We start from the raw sequence: 22,429 nt of genomic DNA on the forward strand, positions 1-22,429 counted from the left end.
GAAAATTAGGTAAGCCTAGCTAAAACTGAATGAATTTTGTGCATATGGCTGCATCATCAACTCACTAATTTATCCTCCCAAGACTAATACCTACGTTCCTTTGAACAGATATTTCTTTAAATAAAAAAAAATAGTCAACATGGTAGAGAAAATAATTCTGAAGTTAGAGAGACAAGGTGAGTGGGGTCTTTTACTGGACCAGCTTCTGTTGGTGAGAGAGAAGCTTTCAAACTTACGTAGAGATCTTCAGGTCAAGGAAATGTATTCAGAATGTCACAGCTAAATACAAGGTGGAACAGCCTACTATAAGCAGTTTACACATATTTCACAGGACCATTCAAAGTGAGCCAGCCAATTAATACCTCCAGTCATCCAGGGAAGAGGAGAAAAAAACCCTCCACAAAACTGAACCTTCTGACCGGACACAGGTAAAATTAATCCTCCTCCTACTATCCTTTGGGCTACAGGAAGGTTAATTAGGCTAGGAGCTGGACACCACAAGTTCTAGTCTCACCTCAAGCTCACAGGTGGTCAATCATAAAGGTTATGAAGTGCATAGAATTATCAATAAGGCTAAACATCTCTAGCACAGGAGAGAGGCAAGCAGCAACATTATTTCAGAGAAAGAGTAACTGAGAGGTTGTACAGGACACTTCTGATAGAACCGGGAAGAAAACTCAGGCCTCTAAGATAGCAGACTTAAATCTCCTCCACTCAATTATTCTGCCTTCCAAAAAGAATCTGCCAGATCCATGCCCTTACTACACAGTCTATAAATGCACATGTAAATCTGCTGTTTCAGTTTTATATATATACTCCCCTTTGGTGGCTGGTCTATAGAGGACAACAGACTACTACTGCTACCATCTAAAGTAATTATTCCTTTAGCCCAAGTAGTAAGGAGGTCTGTGCTGCTGTCACCAGTGACTAAAACCTGATGTGAGGCCCAAACGGTGGAGCCTAAACAGGTGACTGAACTCTAGTAGACCTTGGACACTTGAAAGATGGCTCCCTATAACAGAGAAATACGTAAAACCCACACATTCAGGGTGTTACATCCCCCATTTGAAAGGGTAGCCCACAAAAAAATAACTTGTTATTGGTGCCAGGTGTCAGGTTTAACTTGTTCTTGTGCTCAAGCAACATGCCCTACCTCTTACATGCTTGTCACTGCAACGTTAATATTGTTTCTATGTATTTTTATATAATACATGAAACATATACCCATTCCATCCACCATTCAAATTTATTACATGAAGTCAATGGGACTACACATATGAATAAGATATTCTGAATTACATCCGCTCTCTCACTCTTTAAAACAAATTTATTTATTCCAATTTTGAAAGTATTAAAATGGATTTTACAGCTATTCTCGAGAGAAAAATAATGTAATCTGCCAGTTTGATAGCCTGCACTCCATCACCAGCAAAGATGAACCTTACATTCATTTCCATTTCAGTTTGTTTAGACCGTCAGTGACTAAGTTAGACCTTGTACTGTTACAAAACTTTTTATCAAGCTTAATACATCCCTTCCACTTCTGGTTCTCTGCTTCAATCCCTTTGCCATCATGTTCAATTGGCATTCAATTGTAATCAACTGAAGTATATACCTGGTATACTTGGCAGCAGTGAAGCAGTTAAATATATAATAAAATAGGTTTAACTTTTAAACTAAACGATGAAGTTTTACTTTTCAAAAATGTGATTGTTTAATAAGAAAAAATAATCTCAAAGGGACCATCTTTTCTAGTATTTTTTCTTTATTTCTACTGAAGGCATTATAATGTTGCCCTAGCTTATATGGCCCCACAGCTCTATAGCCCAGGCCTGCAGAGCTACCAGCCAGCTGTCATCAGCTTCCACTCCAGTTCCCATGATCCACTGGGGCCACAGCCCATGGGAAGTTCTGCCCCAAGAGTATGCAAGACAGCAGCCTCATGGCTCCTGATTGGCTCCCTGCCCTATGTAAACTGAGTTGTCCAAGCACCACCACAGACAGGACCAGCACCAGTATTTTTAGTGCCCTAGGCGCACGGCCATTTCGCCGCCCCGCACGCTGCCCTGCGGAGAAGGTCCACTGGTCCCTTGCTCCGGTGGAGCTGCCGCAGGCATTCCTGCGGAGAGGGTCCGCTGGTCTGCAGCTCCAGTGGAGCTGCCGCAGCCATGCCTGCAGCAGGTCCACCAGAGCCGCGGGAGCAGAGGACCGTCCGCAGGAATGCCTGTGGCAGCTCCACTGCAGCCACGGGACCAGGGGATCCTCCGCAGGCACGACTGCGGCAGGTCCACTGGAGCTGCCTGCCACCCTCCCTGGCAAAATGCCACCTCCCAATAATCCTGGTGCCCTAGGCGATTGCCTAGGCTGCCTAAAAGGAAGCGCTGGCCCTGACCACAGATCTCCTGTAGCTGCCATGACCATTCCTGCTCCTTGCTCCTGAATTCCTGGTTCGTGTGTCAACTTGGACCATGAAATCTGACTTGGACTTTGATCCTTGGTATCAACCCTGGTCTAGAACCCAACTGCAAACTCCTCTGCTATGCCCCCTGCTCTGACCCTTGGCCCTCTCTGCCCTTATTGCGATCCTGACATAGTTTTAGTGAACTGTCATTGTTTCAATTCTTAAACCCCATTATTTAGTACTTACCTCCATTTCTTCAGTCACCCTTGTGACAAACCTTAATTACCAGGCACTAAATCAGTGGTCCCCAACCTTTTTAGACTGGCAGGAGGCTGACAACGAACCATGGAGGACCGTGGCAGCAGACGAGCATCTGCCAAAATTCCGCCAACAAGCGGCAACTACAATAGGTGTCACCACTGAAATGCCACCGACAAGCACTGTCATCAGAGGCGTCGCCGCCAAAATACTGCTGAAAATCGGCAGCATTTCGGTGGTGATGCCTCTGGATGATGCAGCTTGTCGGTGGCATTTTGGCGGATGCCTGTCTGCCGGCCAGTATGCGGGCACACTGGTGCCCACGAGCACAGTGCTGGGGACCCCTGCACTAAACTTTTTGTTAAACCACAATTCAGTCAATTCCATTTTGTTTTGTTTATTTATTGAGCATCAAAACCAGGGTACCTGACATTTGCATTAATGGGCCTCCTCCTGTCTCCCAAAAAAAAAACCCCCACACCAGAAGCTAGCCCTTTAGGACTTGATACATTTTGCTTTGTCAAACCCTTTATATACCACATAATGAAACACTATATTAAGCAATGTTAATATTTCTTTTTGCAAAAACTACAATGGATAAAACTCAGAAAATTCAAAGTCAAGTCCCTAATTTGAACTATTTTATGCATTTGAAAAGGAGAGAAGCACCAAGTACTGTAGCGTCACCTAATTCAGCACATACCCATAAACTATGCAATTTCTTGATTTTACCAGGTAAAGTTTGGTCCTTCAAATGATTTTTTTCATTACAAGCTTGCGTTTTGTTCATTGTTTACTAATTTTTATAGTGTTTAGTATTCAGCAATACAGAAACAAATTGCAGGATACTGCACAGATTGTTTTATGAAATTTAATACATAAAAACCTCTTCATTTAAATTAATTACCACAGATACCTCAGGGCTTGTGCACAATTTAGATTCAATTCCTGAAGGGCACAAAGAGCTTTGATTATACTATATTTTGTACATTTGGTTCACTACTCTGTATTACGAATTTTATTCTGATATGTATCACACTGACAGAGTAGCTAATTTGCATCTCAGTTACTTTGCTACTGTTACTTTAAATTAGATCTTTAAAGTTCTACAGCTTGTTTATTTACACAGACCCAATGGTACATTTTAAATAGTAGGAAGGAAAAAGTGAAGGCAGAAGGAATTCAGATGTGTAAAAAAATGTGTAAAAATGTGTGAAAGAGAGTCATTTTTCATCGTAATTTCAAAAGTTTCAACCAGCCCTAAAAATTGAGGGTAGATGGGGGTGATCCTAGAGATGATACAGATTCCACTAGGAAATTAACAGACTCTCACAATGCTATAAAGATTATACATTCAATTGGACTTACCGCTCGAACATGACATACCTTTGTGGAGCTGCTTTCAGTAATTTTTGCTAATTGCCAAAGGATTACATAATGAGTACACTGCAGTGCATGAATAACAATCTGTGATTAAGAAAAAAAGTTAGATGAAAAAATCCCAATATAAACATTAACAAAGTATCTTCACTGTTATACTTATATATGCATATTTTAAGTACCTGTTCTGGCATGTCTCCATTTTCAATACCGGTTTTCAATAATTTGTAGTTGCAACCAAACAAGTCCCACCTTGACAAGTCATGAGCACTGGAGAAAGCAGAAATGAAACTGTGTTGTAACACATCAAATGGCTATACTTTATTACACTAATTCTGGAATTTGGTATTTAATAACTACTCTATGCTTTTAACTGTCCTAGTAAAGAAACCAGAGAGAGTTTAGTTTAAATCATAAGGATATTTTTGTATAAATGTTTTTGTATTTACAATAGTCTTCTATTCAAGATTTGCCAATGTCATGCACAGTTCGAATTTAAACTGAACAAAATATAAGTTTCTCACAAAATTTAAAATGGTCAATTTAATAATATAAGAAACTATACTATGTTACAAATATGAAAATCAAGATATTCAGGCTGAGATTCTACTTACTTGTGAAAAGCAGTGATTCTCTTTAACGTAGACAAGACTTGATAAGCATCATCTTCGTCAGGTTCCTCACCCTATTACACAATTATTTTGTGGTAAGAGTTGCAGTAAAAAGTGTGTTAAATGACCTAGTATGAAGGCATCAACACATTTTGAATAATTCTTATCTGTGTTAGGAAAAGTGGCATTACAACAAGATACAAAACACTAGCTAGAGTAAGTTATGAGAACTATCTATCCTCACATTTCAGATAAATTGCTGACCAGAGCTAAGACCAGGTAGAAAATTTCTTTATGGCATACGTAGCATAGCACAATCGGGCAGGTGTATTCTGAAGGTGATTCAAGTTTCTCTATAGAATCCAGCAGAGGCCACTGTCACACAACAGATACTGGACTAGATGGACCATTGGTCAGTACTGATATGGCAAGTACCTCAGTCATAAAACAACTCTTTTTCCAAAAAGAAATATGGAAACCTTCAATGTAGCCTAGTAAACTCCTTAGGAACATGTTCAGGATCAACTCTAAACCAAAACAAAAGAGATAGGTAGGAAACTTTACAGATATTCTTTCCGTGATTTGTACCTTACATCTAAACTTCTCCCTGCCCCCCTACTTCTCTGTCTCCCCAAGAGTACCCTGACAACTTAAACATATAACATATCGCCCATGTGGCTATGTGTACCTAAGACATTAAATTACTATTAGTCAGTCACTGGAGTACATTTCATTATCAACTTAATTTTAACAATTAGGTTGTTCCCACTGCTGTCGGAAAATTTCAAAAAGAGGGCCTGGGGAAAACAGTAATTGAAGTTTCTTGAATAAAATGGCTGACCAGCAGGCAATATGTGCTCATCACTGTGCTTATCTGGGAAAAGACTATTCTGGCAATCTGACTCACCTATGAAGATGATATACATAAATGTTTAAAATTTTCACTAGAAGAAATCTCCTTTAGATATTTAGAAGATAAATTATAACAAATTAGTTCCATAAACAAGGGAGAGAACCTTACAAGTTAGGGATTGAGTATGAACATACTAAAAATACTATCCAAACTAAGTGACAACAAATCAAAGGCCTTCAACACACACTTTAAGTTACAGAATTGGTTCTCTGTAATTTGAATAAACTCCTATAACATAATCTGGATTCAGTTTCAATTCAGCTAGCTGAATCACATGGCAGAATCCTGCTAAGTGTCTTGGATTATTTTTGGAAATTCTCAAGTGTCATGCTCTTTATTATTTTTTTTGTGGTAGCAGTCAACCGGGCTATTTCTGAGAAGAGGTTGTACACAGATACCATAAAGATGAAAGATCTTCTGGCTAAGGCAACAAACTTGGAGACTTAAGACCTATTCTTAGCACTTCCTTTGTAGCCTTGGTCAGGTCATTTAACAATGCACTTCCATTTCATCTTTTGAAATATGGTTACAATAATTACTGACCTTGAAGAGATGTTGCAATCATTTTAGAATGGCAACAATTTTTTTCTATTTTGCAAAAGAGATTTGAAGTAATTGCTTAATTTTAGATTTACAGAAATTCACCTTACTATGTCTTGTACAATGATTTGAGATCAGATGGAAGGTTCTATAAATGCTAAATATTATCATTACCACCTCAACTGCCAATTTCTATTTCTGTAGGGATCCCTGAGGGTGATCCCTAGTACTGTAAGAATACATGTAGTAGAGAAGAGAAGGAGAGACAATGCAATGACAAGTCCTTGTTGACAATACTCAAAAGCCAGTCATGAGTGTACAAGTCTAGACCAGATTTTCAGTCTCCTATGATTAGTGGGGTTGAGCCAGCAATTCTTCATTTCTGCTTGCTTGGAGAAGGGATGATGCTTCTGGAAAGAGGTTCCAGAACAGAATACCTAAATCTGTTATGATATGACCATGGGGGATGGTGTTTCTCCCTCCTATCCTGAAGAAACTCAAACTTACAAAGATCTGAGGATTACTTCATGACAACATCCTAGGTCTTCCTCATACAACTTGATGCCATCAGAGAGGGCCTGCACTAAGTGGGATATAAATATATCTTTTGTTTTTGAAGCCCAGACCCACAAAATCCTTCTACCAACAGCTAACAATACAATGTGAACAGAGTTATGTCAAGTGCAGCATCACAAATAGGATGACAGAGGTCTGGAGACCTTTAATCATTTCTGTGAATTCCCAGCACATTTTGCAATTTGCACTGTGTTTGTAGCCAGGCACAAGAGCTACACATGCTGCAGAAGAAAAAAAATCTTTATTTCTAAGACTGTAAAGGACAGGATGTACCAACTTGGATAAGAGTCCAGGAATAATAATAAAACAAACTACACCTCTACCTTGATATAAGGTGACCTGATATAACACGAATTCAGATATAACGTAGTAAAGCTGTGTGGGGGTGAAGAGGGTGTCATAAACAGATAGCTAAGGGTTAATGTCTCTTTCACCTGGAAAGGGTTAACAAAACACCTGACCAGAGGACCAATCAGGAAACAAGATACTTTCAAATCTCCGTGGAGGGAAGCCTTTGTTTGTGGTTTTGGGGCTTTGCTTTGTTCTCTCTGAGTCCTGGACGGGACTAGATGTGCAACCAGGTTTCTTGCCAATCTCCCTGCTACAGTCTCTCATATATATTCAGAATAGTGAGTATTGAGTAAAAAGGCAGTTATAGTCTTTTGATTATTTCTGCATTTGCAACTGTGTATCTGGCTGGTAGAGTTTTAATGTGTATTTGGCTAAAAGTATTTTAAATTGTATTTCGCTGGAGAAAGGCTTTTTCTCTATTGTCTATAAGCTGAAAGACCCCTGTAATATTTACCATCTAGATTACAGGGATAACTTTTACTTTTTTTTCTTTCTTTTTATTAAAAGTTTTGCTTTTTAAGACCTGTTTGATTTTTTCTCCTGGTTAAGGCTCAAAGGAACTGAGTCTGTACTTACCAGGGAAGTGGTGGGAGATAGGGAGAAAGAAGGGAGGGGGGAAAGGGGGAATCCCTTTGTTTAGATTCACGGAGCTTGAATCTGTATTGCCTCTGGGTGAGGTGGAAAGCCTCTGTTTTAAGATTCAAGGAGTTGAATCCCAGTGATCTTCTAGGGTAATCCACAGAGGGAAAGCCTAGGAGAGGCACTAGTGAGGGAAAGAGTTTACTTTCCTTGTATTAAGATCCAGGGGGTCTGGGTCTTGGGAGTCCCCAGGGAAGGTTTTGGCGAGACCAGAGTTTATCGGGTACTCAGAATCCTGATTGGTGGCAGCTTATCAGATCTAAGCTGGTAATTAAGCTTAGAGAATTTCATGCTAGTACCTCATTTTTGGACTCTAAGGTTCAGATTGAGGAACGTATACTATGACAGGGGGGTGCTGTGCACTCCAGTGGATCAAAGCAAGTTCAGTATAACGGGGTTTTTCCTATAACATGGTAAGATTTTTTGGCTCCCGAGGACAGTGCTATATCGAGGTAGAGGTGTATCTTCCCCACTTAAGTCCAGTTCTTCATTCAATTACTTAAAGGGTGGAGAGCTTGTCATTCTTTGAGGAAGAGAAGGGCTTTATTTTCTTCAAGTATATCTACCCAGCCAAGAAAATCCATTCCTGGCTTGTGACAACTTGGGCTCGCACAGCTTGGGCTGCGGGGCTGTTTCATTGCTGTGTAGACTTCTGGGCTCAGGCTAGAGCCTGGACTCTAGTCTTCCCTAGACCTTTATAATCTTGCATTTCCAGGAGGAAGAATGGCCACGAACCCCCAAAAGTATCTGGGTCACAGATTTTCCACAGGATGTCCTATCAGAGTCCAGAGACAATCTGAAACAAAATATCTAAGAGGCAGATGCTCCACTCTTCTCAATCAGGACACAATGGACTCCACAGTACTTATTTTTCCAGGATGCCACTGGGATTTCAGCATTTTTTTCTGAGTTTGCCATTTTTGAGTGATATTGACTTATCTCCCTGCCAAGCCAGGATCCACCTCTTGCTTTCTATCCTCCCTCTCAAAGGAGGCAGTAACTGGATTTTCACCGCCTGTTCTGTGCATTGTTTCAATGAGGCAGGCACTGCTGTTTGGGATTCTGAGGTGGAATCCAACTTCCAGCCAAGGAGCAGGAAGAGCCAGAAGCATAGCTGGTGAGTAAGGCAGGTTGCAGTACAGTGCAGTAGCTGAGAACTATGGGGGCAAGGGAGATGAGCAACTAAAGCTTTTCCCTTCTCTCTTACATATAGGGAAGGAGAATCTGATCATAACATCAAGGGGAGGGATAGCTCAGTGGTTTGAGCACTGGCCTGCTAAACCCAGGGTTGTGGGGCTATTTAGGGATCTGGGGCAAAAATCCGTCTGGAGACTGGTCCTGCCTTGAGCAGGGGGTTGGACTAGATGACCTTCTGAGGTCCCTTCCAATCCTGATATTCTATGATCACCACAGAAACAGAAGCCCAGGGAGCAGAGCCAAGTTGCAGAAAATTTCATACTCCAAAATAATAATTGAAAAATTCATTTAAGTTCCATCTCAACGAGTATTTCCAACTATGAGCCATGATTGTGTGTGTCGAGGTAGGAATGAAGTTATTTCACACAAATAAATTAATATTGTAGCAGAATTTGTTTTCATGAAGATGTCTATGCAGGGTCTTGCCAAGACTAACAGCTCTATTATGCAAAAACACCCTCTTGAGAAAAATTTGGTCTAACTATAGCATTAATGCTCTCATTCACCGTGGGATAGCTAAGAATATCATCCTCCTGGTAATTCACAGTCAGCGGGATATGGAAGTCATAAAACTGGTTTGTGAAATTTGCAAAGAAGTTTTCAGATCTTTCATGATGTTCTGGAAAAATCAGCTTTTGTGGTTTCTTTTTTGTTTAGCTACTACAAGATGGCTTACACTGTCTTTAACAGGACAAATTTGTTAGGATTCCTTCCAGTTTCTACTGAAACACACCTCTACCTCAATATAACGCTGTCCAGGGAGCCAAAAAATCTTACCGCATAATAGGTGAAACTGCGTTATATTGAAACTGATTTGATCTGCCAGAGTACGCAGCCCCGCCCCCCACAGAACGCTGCTTTACCACGTTATATCCGAAGGCATTATATCGGGGTAGAGGTGTATATCAAAAATAAAGGGTACTTATGCATACTGGGATTTATAGAGACTGCCTAACACTTATCTGCCATAGAGGAATTACATGAATAAGCAACAATAATTGAGAAAACAAAGCTCCTTTAAAAATTATTCATCAGCAAAATCTTCCACCTTCTGACACCAAAAAGTTAAAATAGAAAAAAGTTCCATTTTTGTGCTGAATCCAGTCACTAGATTGAGTATTATTAATTTAGATTGTAGTAGCACCCAAAAGACATCTGGATTGAGGTCCCTGTTGCGCTAGATGCTTCAACACAGCAGAAGACATGGTCCCTGCCCCACAAGGCTCATTGTTCTTAGATGTCTTCTTCCTGAAAGCTGGTATCAGTGGAGCTTGACTGATTCACTCTAATTTATCTCTCTTTTCTATCTCCCCACCTCACTTTAAGAGCCCGCATTACAATGTTTTGATTAAAAGTACCATTCACAATGGAATGTCACTTAAATATTTACTCTCTCTTATATAAACCTGAAACAATTGCTATATGTCTAGAAAAGCCAGTATACAATTTAAGGACTCAATGCAGCATTCCCAACCCCATATCAATCTAGTAATATCATAAGAGCATAAAAGCTTAAAGTCACTCATAGAGGTGAACCTATACCATATGTAAGTTCTGTGAAAAGATATAAACAAGACCATCTTGTCCATTATTGTACCAATGTAGGATTTTTCCCTAATATTTTGAGTAAAATTTTCAAAGGTGCGTAAGTGACAGAGGAATTTAAGTCCTACTGATTTTCAATGAGTCTTAGGCTCCTAAAGCAAAGTCACTCAGGCAGTTTTGAAAATTTTACCCTTTGTCCTTTTCCATTTTAGATGTCTCATGTGGAAGTTCCTTTGCCATTTCTCTTGGGAAACAATTCCAGTACCTGATGTGTGCCAATGTCATTACGTTTTTCCTGCCACTATTCCCAGGATAGTCCTTTTTACACTCTACATAATTCATCTTCATCCTTGGTGTTTACTTCCTACTAATATTTGAACAACAACGGGATAAGATTGTTTAAACAAAAAATACTTCCTAATGCTGCAATAAGTGCCTCTGATGATTACATATATAATAACAAATAACTGAACCCATTAAAAAAAACAGTTAAAAAAGACGAAATACCACATAATAGAAAGTATGGATGCCAATTAAAAGTGTTACTAGCAAAATCTACAAGCTAAGTAACTCTCACCACCACATATAAATTTTGCAACTTGACTGTTTAAAAATTGAAGGTCCAAGTGAATTTAATAGCATAAAGAGACAAACTATGAAGTTATGTTTACAAAAATCACCAACAGATTTTGACCTACATCACGTTGAAAGGGTAGGAAACAGAATCATCACCAACTTAATTTCAGAACAAAACACACTTGGATTCACCAGACTTGAAATGGTATGTTACTATAATGACATATATTATATTTTATAGAAACATTATTATATATATTATCTATAAATGGTATATTACTATGATAACTATATTAAAAGTTTTGTAAATTAGAGTGGATTTAGTATGCTTTGGAGATACTAAGCCAACAAGATATAATGAAAATGGTAAGATATGAAAAAGATCATCATGCACATGATGTACCTCTTGCAGAAAATCTTCCAGAAGTCGGTTAAACTTGTCTGCCAGCTCATCTATTAACTGACTTCGTGCAATGTCAACTCTGTTAAAGATTGTGAATTCTTCATTACAGAGTGCATGGTATGTTTTAGAACATGCTTCTAAAACATCCGTATCCGTGTGCTTCTCTACAATATCCCGGATCTGTCGCAATAAGGCATCCAAATGCTACAAAAGTAAAAACAAACTTCCAATTATATTCTAGTTATTAAAGCAAAGATTTTTAGATTGTTTTGTTTCTTTCATGACTATGTGGTATTGAACATGACCCTATTTTAGAAAACTGCCAATTCTCTAGAGAAAGCGATAGTAGCAATACAGTCAAATACAAAATACATAATTAACCGGGGATCAGTGAAGACTACAAATTTAAAACATATACCAAAATTAACATTTTAAAATACAAAACACAAAAGAAAACTTTTAGATAGTAGTTGAATTAATGGTGATAGTTGCACAGTGTATAGAAAAACTTTTATTTCCCATTCTAAAATACTTGTATTTATACCTGATGGTCACCAGAAAAACATTTTAGTTGTATTGTGATGTAATCTATGATATACAGGCAACATTGTGGTAATATCTAGTCATCAAAAGCAAAATAGAAAAGCTTTTAAGAGCAACCCCTGTATTTATAAATACATATCAAACATATTTGCTCTATACCACCACAGGGAAAAAATATCAATATATCACCTCCCAAATTGTAACACCAAACAATTTTACTAACAATAAAGTTTACAACTGTGTAGCTCAACTGACACTTCTCAAATGCAAGTTTTGTGTTTTACTAGTTTTAATACTTACAAAAGTTAGAACCTAATTATATTAGCTACAACTAAGATTAGCACAAGCATCTCTCACCAAATCGTGTACCTGTTCTGAAATGTAACAACCCTGATAGCCCAGAACTGGGATGCTCTTACATGACAATCATTGCCTAGAAAGACTCTCCTCTACTGACCTTGGCCAAGAAATCTTTCACAAGTAAACTTGGGCTCTGACACTCTCTAAGACAAATAGCCAGTGGAGACCCTGAAGCTCAGGCCTTTTCTTCACTGGTGTAGATGCACCAGAGCAAACAGCATTTACACAAGCGGTTTTCACCAGCGTCACAGCGCTGATGTCTGAAATCTCAGTGAGGACAAGGTCTCAGTTCATTTTTCCCCTCTCTTTAATTTTATTTTATGTTATCTTACCTTTTCTAATCGTCCTGTTGTATAGATTTCCAAGTCAAAATACTGTGGCAGCTGCAACAAGTTGGTCACTTTTTCTGCATCTACAGAATACTGTCAAATAAACAAAAATAATTAAAGCCTACAATATTTTTGTTTTGAAGTGATTACAATAATAATCTTAGCTATAAGACCTAACTATTTATTACTAACATATAATCAAAACAAAAAGCTAAACAAGTATCTAATATACAAGTGCCTAACATTTTGACAACACACAACCACTACCTCCAAATGGAATTAAACTTACTTTTGCTAATAACTGAGGAAGTGCCACTGCAAAAAGCTCTGTAATTCTTGTCCTGTCATCGAGCTGTGTTTTCTTCTCTTTTGCTGTCAGCACCTAAATTATTGATGTAAGGAAGTTTTTATAACTAAAAACTGACTTTTTGTTTTTTTAAACAGGTTTTGGAACTAAACTATTTTACACACTTCTTATTCAGTACAGTCAAAAAATCAGGGCTATGAAAGGCCTGAATACTAGAACAGAAAAAACAATAAAAAGGCAGAATTTAACAGAATTTCTCTCTTAACAATAAATGTTGTTTCAAAGTTATAGATCATACCCTTTTCCCTGTTCCTCTTCCCACAGGTGGATGGCACTCTGCTGCTTGTCGAATTGTACACAGCATTATTTCAATCAGTGCACTTTCCTGTCTATCAGTTAAAGCTGAAATTAAAAAGAAAACAGATCATAACTGCAACTTGTCACTTTTTTATATATATTAGTTCCATAGCACTGGATTCCTTAGACATCAAGCAACAAGGTTTTTACTTCAAAGTTTATAAGCCGAGAGCTTATGACTTTGTGAGGTGCAGAGAGCCCTTGACTATTCTTGATATGAAGAGAAACTGAAGATGCTCAGCACCTCACACGATCATACATAATGTTGGGGGAATGATGCAACGGAGACGTGATCTGTGCTGTAAATTTAGTACGCTGTTTTTGTTTTTCTAGTGTAAAGAAGGCTACACTTATGTCACAGAAATGGCAGATTTTGTAATTTTCCTATTTCCCCTCTCCCCAAAAATCTGTTATTTTTGGCATTTAATTATTTTTGCATGTGGGTATGTAGGTGTGACAGTAAACAGAACTTTAGAGTTATTCACCTATAACTGGAATTCTACAAGATGACCTCTTCGTTTAGGAGTCTTGGGATGAGCTGGCAGTGCAGCTTGGACCTGTGGAACATTCTGACAGCAGCAGCCATTGGGGTACCCTTATGCTCCCTGCCTCTCCTTCACTTGAGCTCCAAATGTTCAGAGAGTAGGGCTATAAAAGGTGACAAGGTGTACTAGTTGTCTCAGTTCTTTCTACTGCATTCTCGGGTTCAAAGTTGAAATTAGGATTCCAAGGAAGAGGGCAAAGTAGGCAGGCAATGTGAATGTGCAGAGTCCATCATGAGAACATATGATTACAGATGAGTATTCTTCATTTCTTCTTCAAGTGACCTCTGCACATTTGCATCTTTGGCAGTCTGGCCACCAGTACCCTCCTCCCTCCAGATATTGTGAAAGGAGGCCTAGTTAAACAGATTGTAATTCTGCTTTATCAAACTGTGCATCTGATATAGAAACCAGTTCTAAGAAATAATGTTTTGTGAAAGTATGAATAGAGCTTCAAACAGCAGCTCAACAGGTTTTTAATCTGGAATATATCTAAGGCTGGACATGGAACTGGCCGTTAATCAAGTGTGCTCTAAGCCCTCATGGAAGAGTAACAGATGTGTGTTTATAACATTCTTCAGTACAGAGTCCAGAGCATTTAGAAAGACATTAATATGCAACAGCCTGACCTTCACTCTTTTTCTCCGTAAGAGAGATGCAGTTTAGGTGATTTCCTGTATTTCTGAGATCTACTGAAACAGAAAGCTAATGCTATCATAGCATCCCAGGCAGATAGCTTACTTCTCCTGAAAGAGTGTGGTCTAGGTAAAAATACTAGTAAGTTTACAAACTGGTGAAGATGAAATTGTGTTACCACCAGGAAAAAATTTGAGTATGAAAGTAGGATCACTTTATCTTTGTGAAATACCATAAGAGGGCATGGGAGGGTGTCAGAGAGACACAGTGGATGAGGTATTATCTTTCATTGGACCAGCTTCTGTGGGTGAAAGAGACAAGCTTTCAAGATACACACAGGTCTTCTTCAGATCTGAAACAGTCCTGAAGGAGAGCTCTGTGTAGCTCAAAAGCTTCTCTCTTTCACCCACAAAAGCTGATCCAATAAAAGATATTACCTCATCCACCTTGTCTCTCTGATTTCCTGGGAGCAACATGGCTACACCACCATTGCAAACACGGGAGGGTGTGTCAGTTATGAAAGCTCGTCTCTTACTCACTCTTCTAGCAGATTAACAGTTACAATATAGGCTGTCTTGAGAGGAAAAACAGGTAACATCCTCTCAGGAGTCTGAAGGGAAGTTTCATCAGCTGAGTAACTACTAGATTGAGGTGTCATGTAATTGTAAATACTCTAAATGAAAGGTAGACATTCACCAACGACTTCAAGAATCTATATCATGGATAAATACAATCTTTTGCTTGAGTTGAGATGGCTGTTATAAATACTTTTACCAATCACTGAGTCCCAAGAATTTCAAATGAAGTATCCCAGTATGGACTGGTCAGGAGCTGAAGCTGAGTTTATGATATTGTTTCCCACAAAGAGAATCTTTTTTTTAGTTATAACACAAGTGATTTGTCTGGTTCCTGGAGTTCAACTGAATCTACTGTACCTTTTCTTAACAGTACAGTACCAGATTGGTGAGGGTTCCTGTGGCTTTTACTGTTAAGGGCACAGAGTCTGAGTCTGGATTGCAAATCAGACCTTTTTGCTCTATCAACAGGAATGGAATTGAAGAGACAGATAAAACTCCTTGTGATAGTTGAAATAGTTCTAAGAACCACTATTTTGCCCAAGCTGGAGCAATCAGATTAATTTTGGCTTTATATTGTTCGATTTTTACCTTTGAATTAGGGGAAACAAAGGTGAGGAAGAGAACACAGGAGATCTACTCCCCATCTACAAGAAATGCATCAGGGACTAATGGTCTGCTCCTGGTCTGGAGCAAAACCTCTGACATTTAGAGCTGTCTCTTGCTGTGAATAAGTCTCTTTCCTGACATCTCCACAGGGAGAAGTCATTCACTCCAGAATGACCATTCATACTAATCTGCTAGTATATTCTCCTTGCCTGCAAGTGGAGAGTTTAAGAACTGAATAAAACTCCTTTGAGGACACAATGAAGTTTGAGTCCACCATATGAGAGTCAGGAACACAACCCTAGGTAGTGTCAATTTCATAATCATGCTGTCTGTATTTGGCATACAATTTTTTGATAGCCAGAGATGCAGAAGCCTCATCTCTAGATAGGCAAACAGAGCCACATACGTGGCCAAAGCCCATCTTGAAGAATGTTACCATTTGATGTGAGCCCTCCTGCAATAATTTTATTGCTGCAACCCAATTTTTAAAATGCTTTTCTTCTGGAAGAAAATCTCTGCTTTTTTGAGATTCTAGATTGCCCCAATAAAAGGTCTGATCTGGTGGTGTGTGTAATTTCTTCTGGTTTATCTTGAACCCTAGCGCATATGTATGACAGAGCTTTTGCTTCAACCTCCTGTGAGGATATCCTGATGAGCCAATCATTCAAATAAGAGTAGACATGGAAATTCTGATGTCTTAAATGCACTACTACTGCTGAAAAGCATTTTGTGAATACTCAGGGTGCTACAGACAGGCAAAACAGAAGAACCTTGTACTGGTAATGGATTTCCTCCCACAACGAACCATGCATATTTTTAATGCAAAGGTCAGATTGAGATGTGAAAATATTCTATAAACCATATGACTGGAGAATTGCTAACATAGTTCGTATCTTTAAGAAAGGGAAAAAAGGTGATCGGGGCAACTACAGATCTGTTAGTTTGACATCAGTAGCATGCAAGGTCTTGGAAAAATTTTTGAAGACGAAAGTAGTTAAGGACATTGAGGTCAATGGTAATTAAGACAAAATACAACATGGTTTTACAAAAGGTAGATCATGCCAAACCAATCTGATCTCTTTCTTTGAGAAAGTAACAGATTTGCTAGAGAAAGGAAACGCAGTGGATATAATTTACCTCGATTTCAGTAAGTCATTTGATACAGTTCCACATGGGGAATTATTAGCCAAACTGGAAAAGATGGGGATCAGTACGAAAATTGAAAGGTGGATAAGGAACTGGCTAAATGGGAAAACTACAACGGGTCATACTGAAAGGTAAATTTTCAGGCTGAAGGAAGGTTACTAGTGGAGTTCCTTGGGGATCAGTGTTGGGACCAATCTTTTTATTACTGACCTTGACACAAAAAGTGGGAATGTGCTAATAAAGTTTGCGGATGACACAAAGCTGGGAGGTACTGCCAATATAGAGAAGGACCGAGATATCATACAGGAAGATCTGGATGACCTTGTAAACTAGAGTAATAGTAATAGGATGAAATTTAATAGTCAAAAGTGCAAGGTCATGCATTTATGGATTAATAACAAGAATTACTGTTATAAATGGGAATGCATCAGTTGGAATAAAAGAGGAGGAGAAGGACCTTGGAGTATTGGCTGATCATAGGATGGACTATGAGCTGCCAATGTGATATAGCCATGAAAAAGCTAATGCAGTCTTGGGACGCATCAGGTCAGGTATTTCCAGTAGAGATGAGGTGTTGTTAGTACTGTTATACAGGGCACTGGTGAGACCTCATCTGCAATACTATGTGCAGTTCCAGTCTCCCATGTTTAAGAAAACACGGTTACTCACCTTTGTAACTGTTGTTCTTCGAGATGTGTTGCTCATATCCATTTCAATTAGGTGTGTGCGCGCCGCGTGCAAGTTCGTCGGAAGATTTTTACCCTAGCAACACTCGGTGGGTTGGCTGGGTTGCCCCCTAGAGTGGCGCCGGATACATACCCCTGCCGACCCAACAGCCCTTCAGTTCCTTCTTGCCGGCTACTCCGACAGAGGGGAAGGAGGGCGGGTTTGGAATGGATATGAGCAACACATCTCGAAGAACAACAGTTACAAAGGTGAGTAACTGTCTTATCTTTTTCGAGTGCTTGCTCATATCGATTCCAATTAGGTGATTCCCAAGCCTTACCTAGGCGGTGGGGTCGGAGTGAGATGTTGCAGAAAGCAGAACTGCTGAGCCAAAGGCTGTATCATCTCTGGACTGTTGAACCAGAGCGTAACGTGAGGCAAAGGTGTGGACAGAGGACCAGGTAGCTGCGCGACATATCTCCTGGATGGGTACATGAGCCAGGAAGGCGGCAGATGAAGTCTGAGCCCTGGCAGAATGTGCGGTGAGGTGGCTCAAGGGGACATGACCCAAGTCATAACAAGTATGGATGCACGCTGTCACTCAAGATGAGATCCTCTGGGAGGAGACAGGTAGGCCCTTCATTCGGTCTGCCACCGCGATGAAGAGTTGGGGCATTTTATTAAAGGGTTTTGTCCGCTCGATATAAAATGCGAGCGCTCTCCGGACATCTAGAGAGTGCAACTGTTGTTCTCGTCGTGACGAGTGTGGCTTCGGGAAGAAGACCGGAAGGAAGATATCCTGGTTGATATGAAAGGCCGATACCACGTTAGGGAGGGAAGCCGGATGTGGTTGCAACTGCACCTTGTCCTTGTGAAACACAGTATACGGTAGGTCCACCGTAAAAGCCCTAAGCTCGGAGACTCATCTGGCCGAAGTAATGGCTACGCGGAAAGCTGTCTTCCAGGACGGGTATAGTAGCGAGCAGGTTGCTAACGGCTCAAAAGGGGCAGACATAAGTCTGGTTAGAACCAGGTTGAAGCGGGACGGTGTACTTGGGGGTACATGCGGTCCAAGCCCTTGAGGAACCTAGAAACCATAGCGTGTGAGAACACGGAGCGGCCACCTTCCCCTGGGTGGAAGGTAGAGAGGGCCACCAAATGAACCCTCAATGATGATACCACTAGGCCCTGTTGTTTGAGAGACCAGAGGTATTCCAAGATGGTGGGGATCAAGGCCTCGGTGGGAGTAACATTATGCGTTTCGCAACAGCAGGAGAAACGCTTCCATTTGGCCAGATACGTTGACCAAGTGGAAGGTTTCCTGCTACCCAGGAGTACTTGTTGTACTGAGGCAGAGCAACGTAACTCGGACTGGCTTAAACCACTCAGCAGCCATGCTGTGAGGCGAAGGGACTGCAGGTCTGGGTGGTGAAGTCTGCCGTGGTCCTGAGTTATGAGGTCTGGGCGAAGAGGCAGGGTAATTGGGTTGGCTATCGACAGGTCGAGCAGCATGGTATACCAGTGCTGCCTGGACCACGCTAGAGCGATCATGATCAAGCAAGCTGTCCCTGCAGAGCTTTATCAGGACCCTGTCAACCAGCGGGAACAGTGGAAAGACATAAAGCAGTTGGCTCGTCCACGGCATCAGGAAAGCGTCCGAGATCGAGTCCAGGGAGAGGTCTTGGAAGAAGCAGAACATCTGGCATTTCCTGTTCTTGCGGGAAGCGAAAAGGTCTATAAGGGGAAAGCCTCAGTTCCAGAAAACAGAATGAAAAACGTCCGGACGAATCGACCACTCGTGAGACAGGAAGAATCTGCTGAGTCGATCCGCCAGAATGTTCCGAACTCCTGGCAGAAAAGACGCTATCAGGTCTATCGAGTGGGCTATACAGAAGTCCCAAAGCTAGCTGGCTTCCTGACAAAGGGGGAAGGACCATGTCCCTCCCTGCTTGTTTATGTAATACATGGCTGTTGTGTTGTCTGTGAACACTGAGACACAACGGCCTTGCAAATGCTGTTGAAACGCCTGGCACACAAGGCGGACTGCTCTCAGCTCTTGGACACTGATGGGTAAGGCCAGCTCCTGAGATGACCAAAGGCCCTGAATGCGAAGATGGCCAAGGTGAGCACCGCAGCCGAGAGATGACGCGTCCGTCGTTAGGGACATGGAAGGCTGAGGTGGATGGAATGGCATCCCTGCACACACCAGGGAGGGCGTCAACCACCAGTCGAGGGAGCCTAGGACACTCGGGGGAATCGTGACTATCATGTCTATGGTGTCTCTGCTCGGGTGGTATACCAAGGTGAGCCAAGATTGGAGGGGACGAAGGCATAGCCTGGCGTGTCTGGTCATGAACGTGCAGGCAGCCATGTGACCCAGGAGACCGAGATAAGTGCGAGCTGAAGTTGCTGGGAAGTTCTGTAGGCCTCGGATAATTGTTACCATAGCCTGAAACCGAGGCTCTGGTAAGCAGGCTCTGGCAAGATTGGAGTCCAGGATGTCCCCAATGAAGTCTATTCTCTGTGTGGGAACCAGAGTGGATTTCTCTGTATTGATCATCAGGCCTAGACTCACGAATAGGTCCTTGACGATGTCCATATAATGCGAGACTTGTGCCTTGGAGGTTCCTCGAATGAGCCACTCGTCGAGATACGGAAAAACGTGTATCCGACGGCAGCGGAGGGAGGCAGCAACTACAGCCATGCGCTTTGTGAATAATCTTGGGGCTGCAGAGAGGCCGAATGGAAGGACCGTAAACTGGAAATGTTGACGGTTGGCTACAAACCGGAGGTACCGTCTGTGCGGAGGATAAATGGCGATGTGAAAATACGTGTCCTTCATATCGAGGGCGGCATATCATTCTCCAGGATCCAAACATGGGATGATGGTCCCCAGGGATACCATGCGGAACTTCAACTTGATCATGAACTTGAGTTCTCGCATCTGAGACGTCCCTTCGCCTTAGGGATTAGGAAATAGCGGGAGAAGAACCCCTTACCCTTTTCATCCTTTGGTACCTCCTCTATGGCTCCCATGGCAAGGAGCGTCCGCACCTCTTGTAAGAGGAGTTGCTCGTGAGAGGGGTCCCTGAAGAGGGACGAGGATGGGGCATGGAAAGCGGGGAGCAAAATAAACTGGAGGTGGTACCCAAGTTCCACCATGCGTAGGACCCAACGATCCGAAGTTAGCTCGGACCACGCAGGGAGGAAAAAGGAGAGAGGTGGTTGTAAAAGGGAGGGAAAGGATCCTGGAAAGTAACTGATACGCTGTCCTTGGGCGCACCTTCAAAAGTTTGGCTTTGGCACCGTAGGTGGCTTGGAGGGACCCTGATTTTGGCTCCCTTGGGGTCCTGACTGCCGTCTACGACCGGCTCGACTATGCCTTCTGCCAAAGTCCTGCCTCTGTCTAGGTGGAGGGTAATGGCGGTGAGGCTGGGGGCAGAAAGACCAGCGCTGAGTCATCGGCGTGTGCATGCCAAAAGAGCGCATAATGACCCTGTTGTCCTTCAGGCTTTGCAGCCTAGAGTCAGTCTTTTCAGAAAAGAGGCCTCAACCGTCAAAGGGCAAGTCCTGTATGGTATGCTGTAGTTCCGGCGGGAGGCTTGACACTTGAAGCCATGAAATGCGTCTCATGGCAACTCCTGAGGCCAGGGTCCTGGCTGCGGAGTCTGCTGCATCCAGCAAGGCCTGGAGGGAGGTCCTCGCCACTTTCTTCCCCTTCTCCAAGAGGGCAGCAAACTCTTGACGGGAGTCTTGAGGGACTAACTCCGTGAACCTGCCCACCGCTGCCCAGGTGTTGTAGTTGTAGCGGCTAAGCAGGGCTTGCTGGTTTGCCACCCGAAGTTGGAGGGCCCCTGCAGAGTATACCTTATGGCCCAGTAAGTCCATGCGCCTAGCCTCCTTCGATTTTGGAGCCGGAGCTTGCTGGCCATGGCATTCCCTTTCATTGACAGACTGTACGACAAGGAAGCAGGGAGGAGGATGGACATACAGGTACTCGTACCCCTTAGAGGGCACCATGTACTTGCGTTCAACTCCCCTGGCAGCAGGTGGAATAGAGGCTGGAGATTGCCAGATGGTATCAGCATTGGCCTGGATCGTCCAGATGAATGGTAAGGCCACTCTTGTGGGGGCGTCAGCCGACAGAATATCCACCACGGTGTCCTCTATCTCCAGTACCTCCTCTACCTGGAGATTCATATTGAGTGCCACAAATCTCAGGAGGTCCTGACGGGCCTTCAGATCAAATGGAGGAGGACCCGTGGAGGATGTCCCTGCCACCGCCTCATCAGGAGAGGAGGAAGAGGAGAGGCCAGGGACAAGCGGGTCCTGCGTGGACTCTTGCTCTTGGACGACCTCCAGCTCCAGTGGGATCTGGGAGTCTGGTGGCTGAACAGGCGCTTCCTCTGTACCGGTAGGAGAGGGGCTGCTGATAGTCGCCTCCGGCACCCGATGCTCCGATGGAGCAGAGCGAGATGGGACTGGAGGTACACCTTGGGCCTGGTGACACGCCCAAGGTGTCCAGAATGACCACTGATGGGGGCCTTGATCTTGGGCCTGGGTCTTCTGGAAGATTCTGGTGGGCACATCGGAGTCACGGTCCTGTGCATAGGAACTGTCCGCATGAGAGGACACTGATGCGCGTCGGGATGGCCAAGGAGGGGCTGAAAACCCCTGGGAAGAGTCTCCCTCTATGATCGATCTCGCTCTGTGCAGCACCGGGGATCGGTACCGGGAGCCATACCGGTACAGGGAACGAGATCAGGACCTACGACCAGAGCGGTGCTGGGAGGTCAACCAGGATCTCAAAGCTCAGCATCTGGAGTGGCTGCGAGACTCACGGTGCCTGCAGCGGTGCTGGGAGTACCGGGCTGGTGAACGGGACGCTGATCGGTGCCGCGAGTGCGACCGGTACCGAGACGGGGATCGGTGCTGGGACTGCGATCAGCGTCGGGACCAAGATCGGCAA

At 42.4% G+C, this 22,429-nt stretch overlaps 1 protein-coding gene across 2 annotated transcripts in view; it reads right to left on the bottom strand.

Annotated features, from left to right (window-relative positions):
* STAG2 (STAG2 cohesin complex component) overlaps positions 1-22,429 on the bottom strand; it is a 195,140-nt gene that overhangs the window by 54,334 nt on the left and 118,377 nt on the right. For both annotated transcript variants that reach the window (XM_032763544.2, XM_075068837.1), the window contains exons 16-22: positions 13,228-13,331; positions 12,912-13,004; positions 12,626-12,715; positions 11,391-11,594; positions 4,654-4,724; positions 4,222-4,309; positions 4,046-4,126 (exon numbers count right to left, since the gene is read on the bottom strand). In XM_032763544.2, the coding sequence (XP_032619435.1) occupies positions 4,046-4,126; positions 4,222-4,309; positions 4,654-4,724; positions 11,391-11,594; positions 12,626-12,715; positions 12,912-13,004; positions 13,228-13,331 (731 nt within the window). The remainder of the gene's footprint in view (positions 1-4,045; positions 4,127-4,221; positions 4,310-4,653; positions 4,725-11,390; positions 11,595-12,625; positions 12,716-12,911; positions 13,005-13,227; positions 13,332-22,429) is intronic.

The sequence above is a fragment of the Chelonoidis abingdonii genome, chromosome 8 (genome assembly GCF_003597395.2).
Source record: "Chelonoidis abingdonii isolate Lonesome George chromosome 8, CheloAbing_2.0, whole genome shotgun sequence".
Lineage (NCBI taxonomy): Eukaryota > Metazoa > Chordata > Testudines > Testudinidae > Chelonoidis > Chelonoidis abingdonii.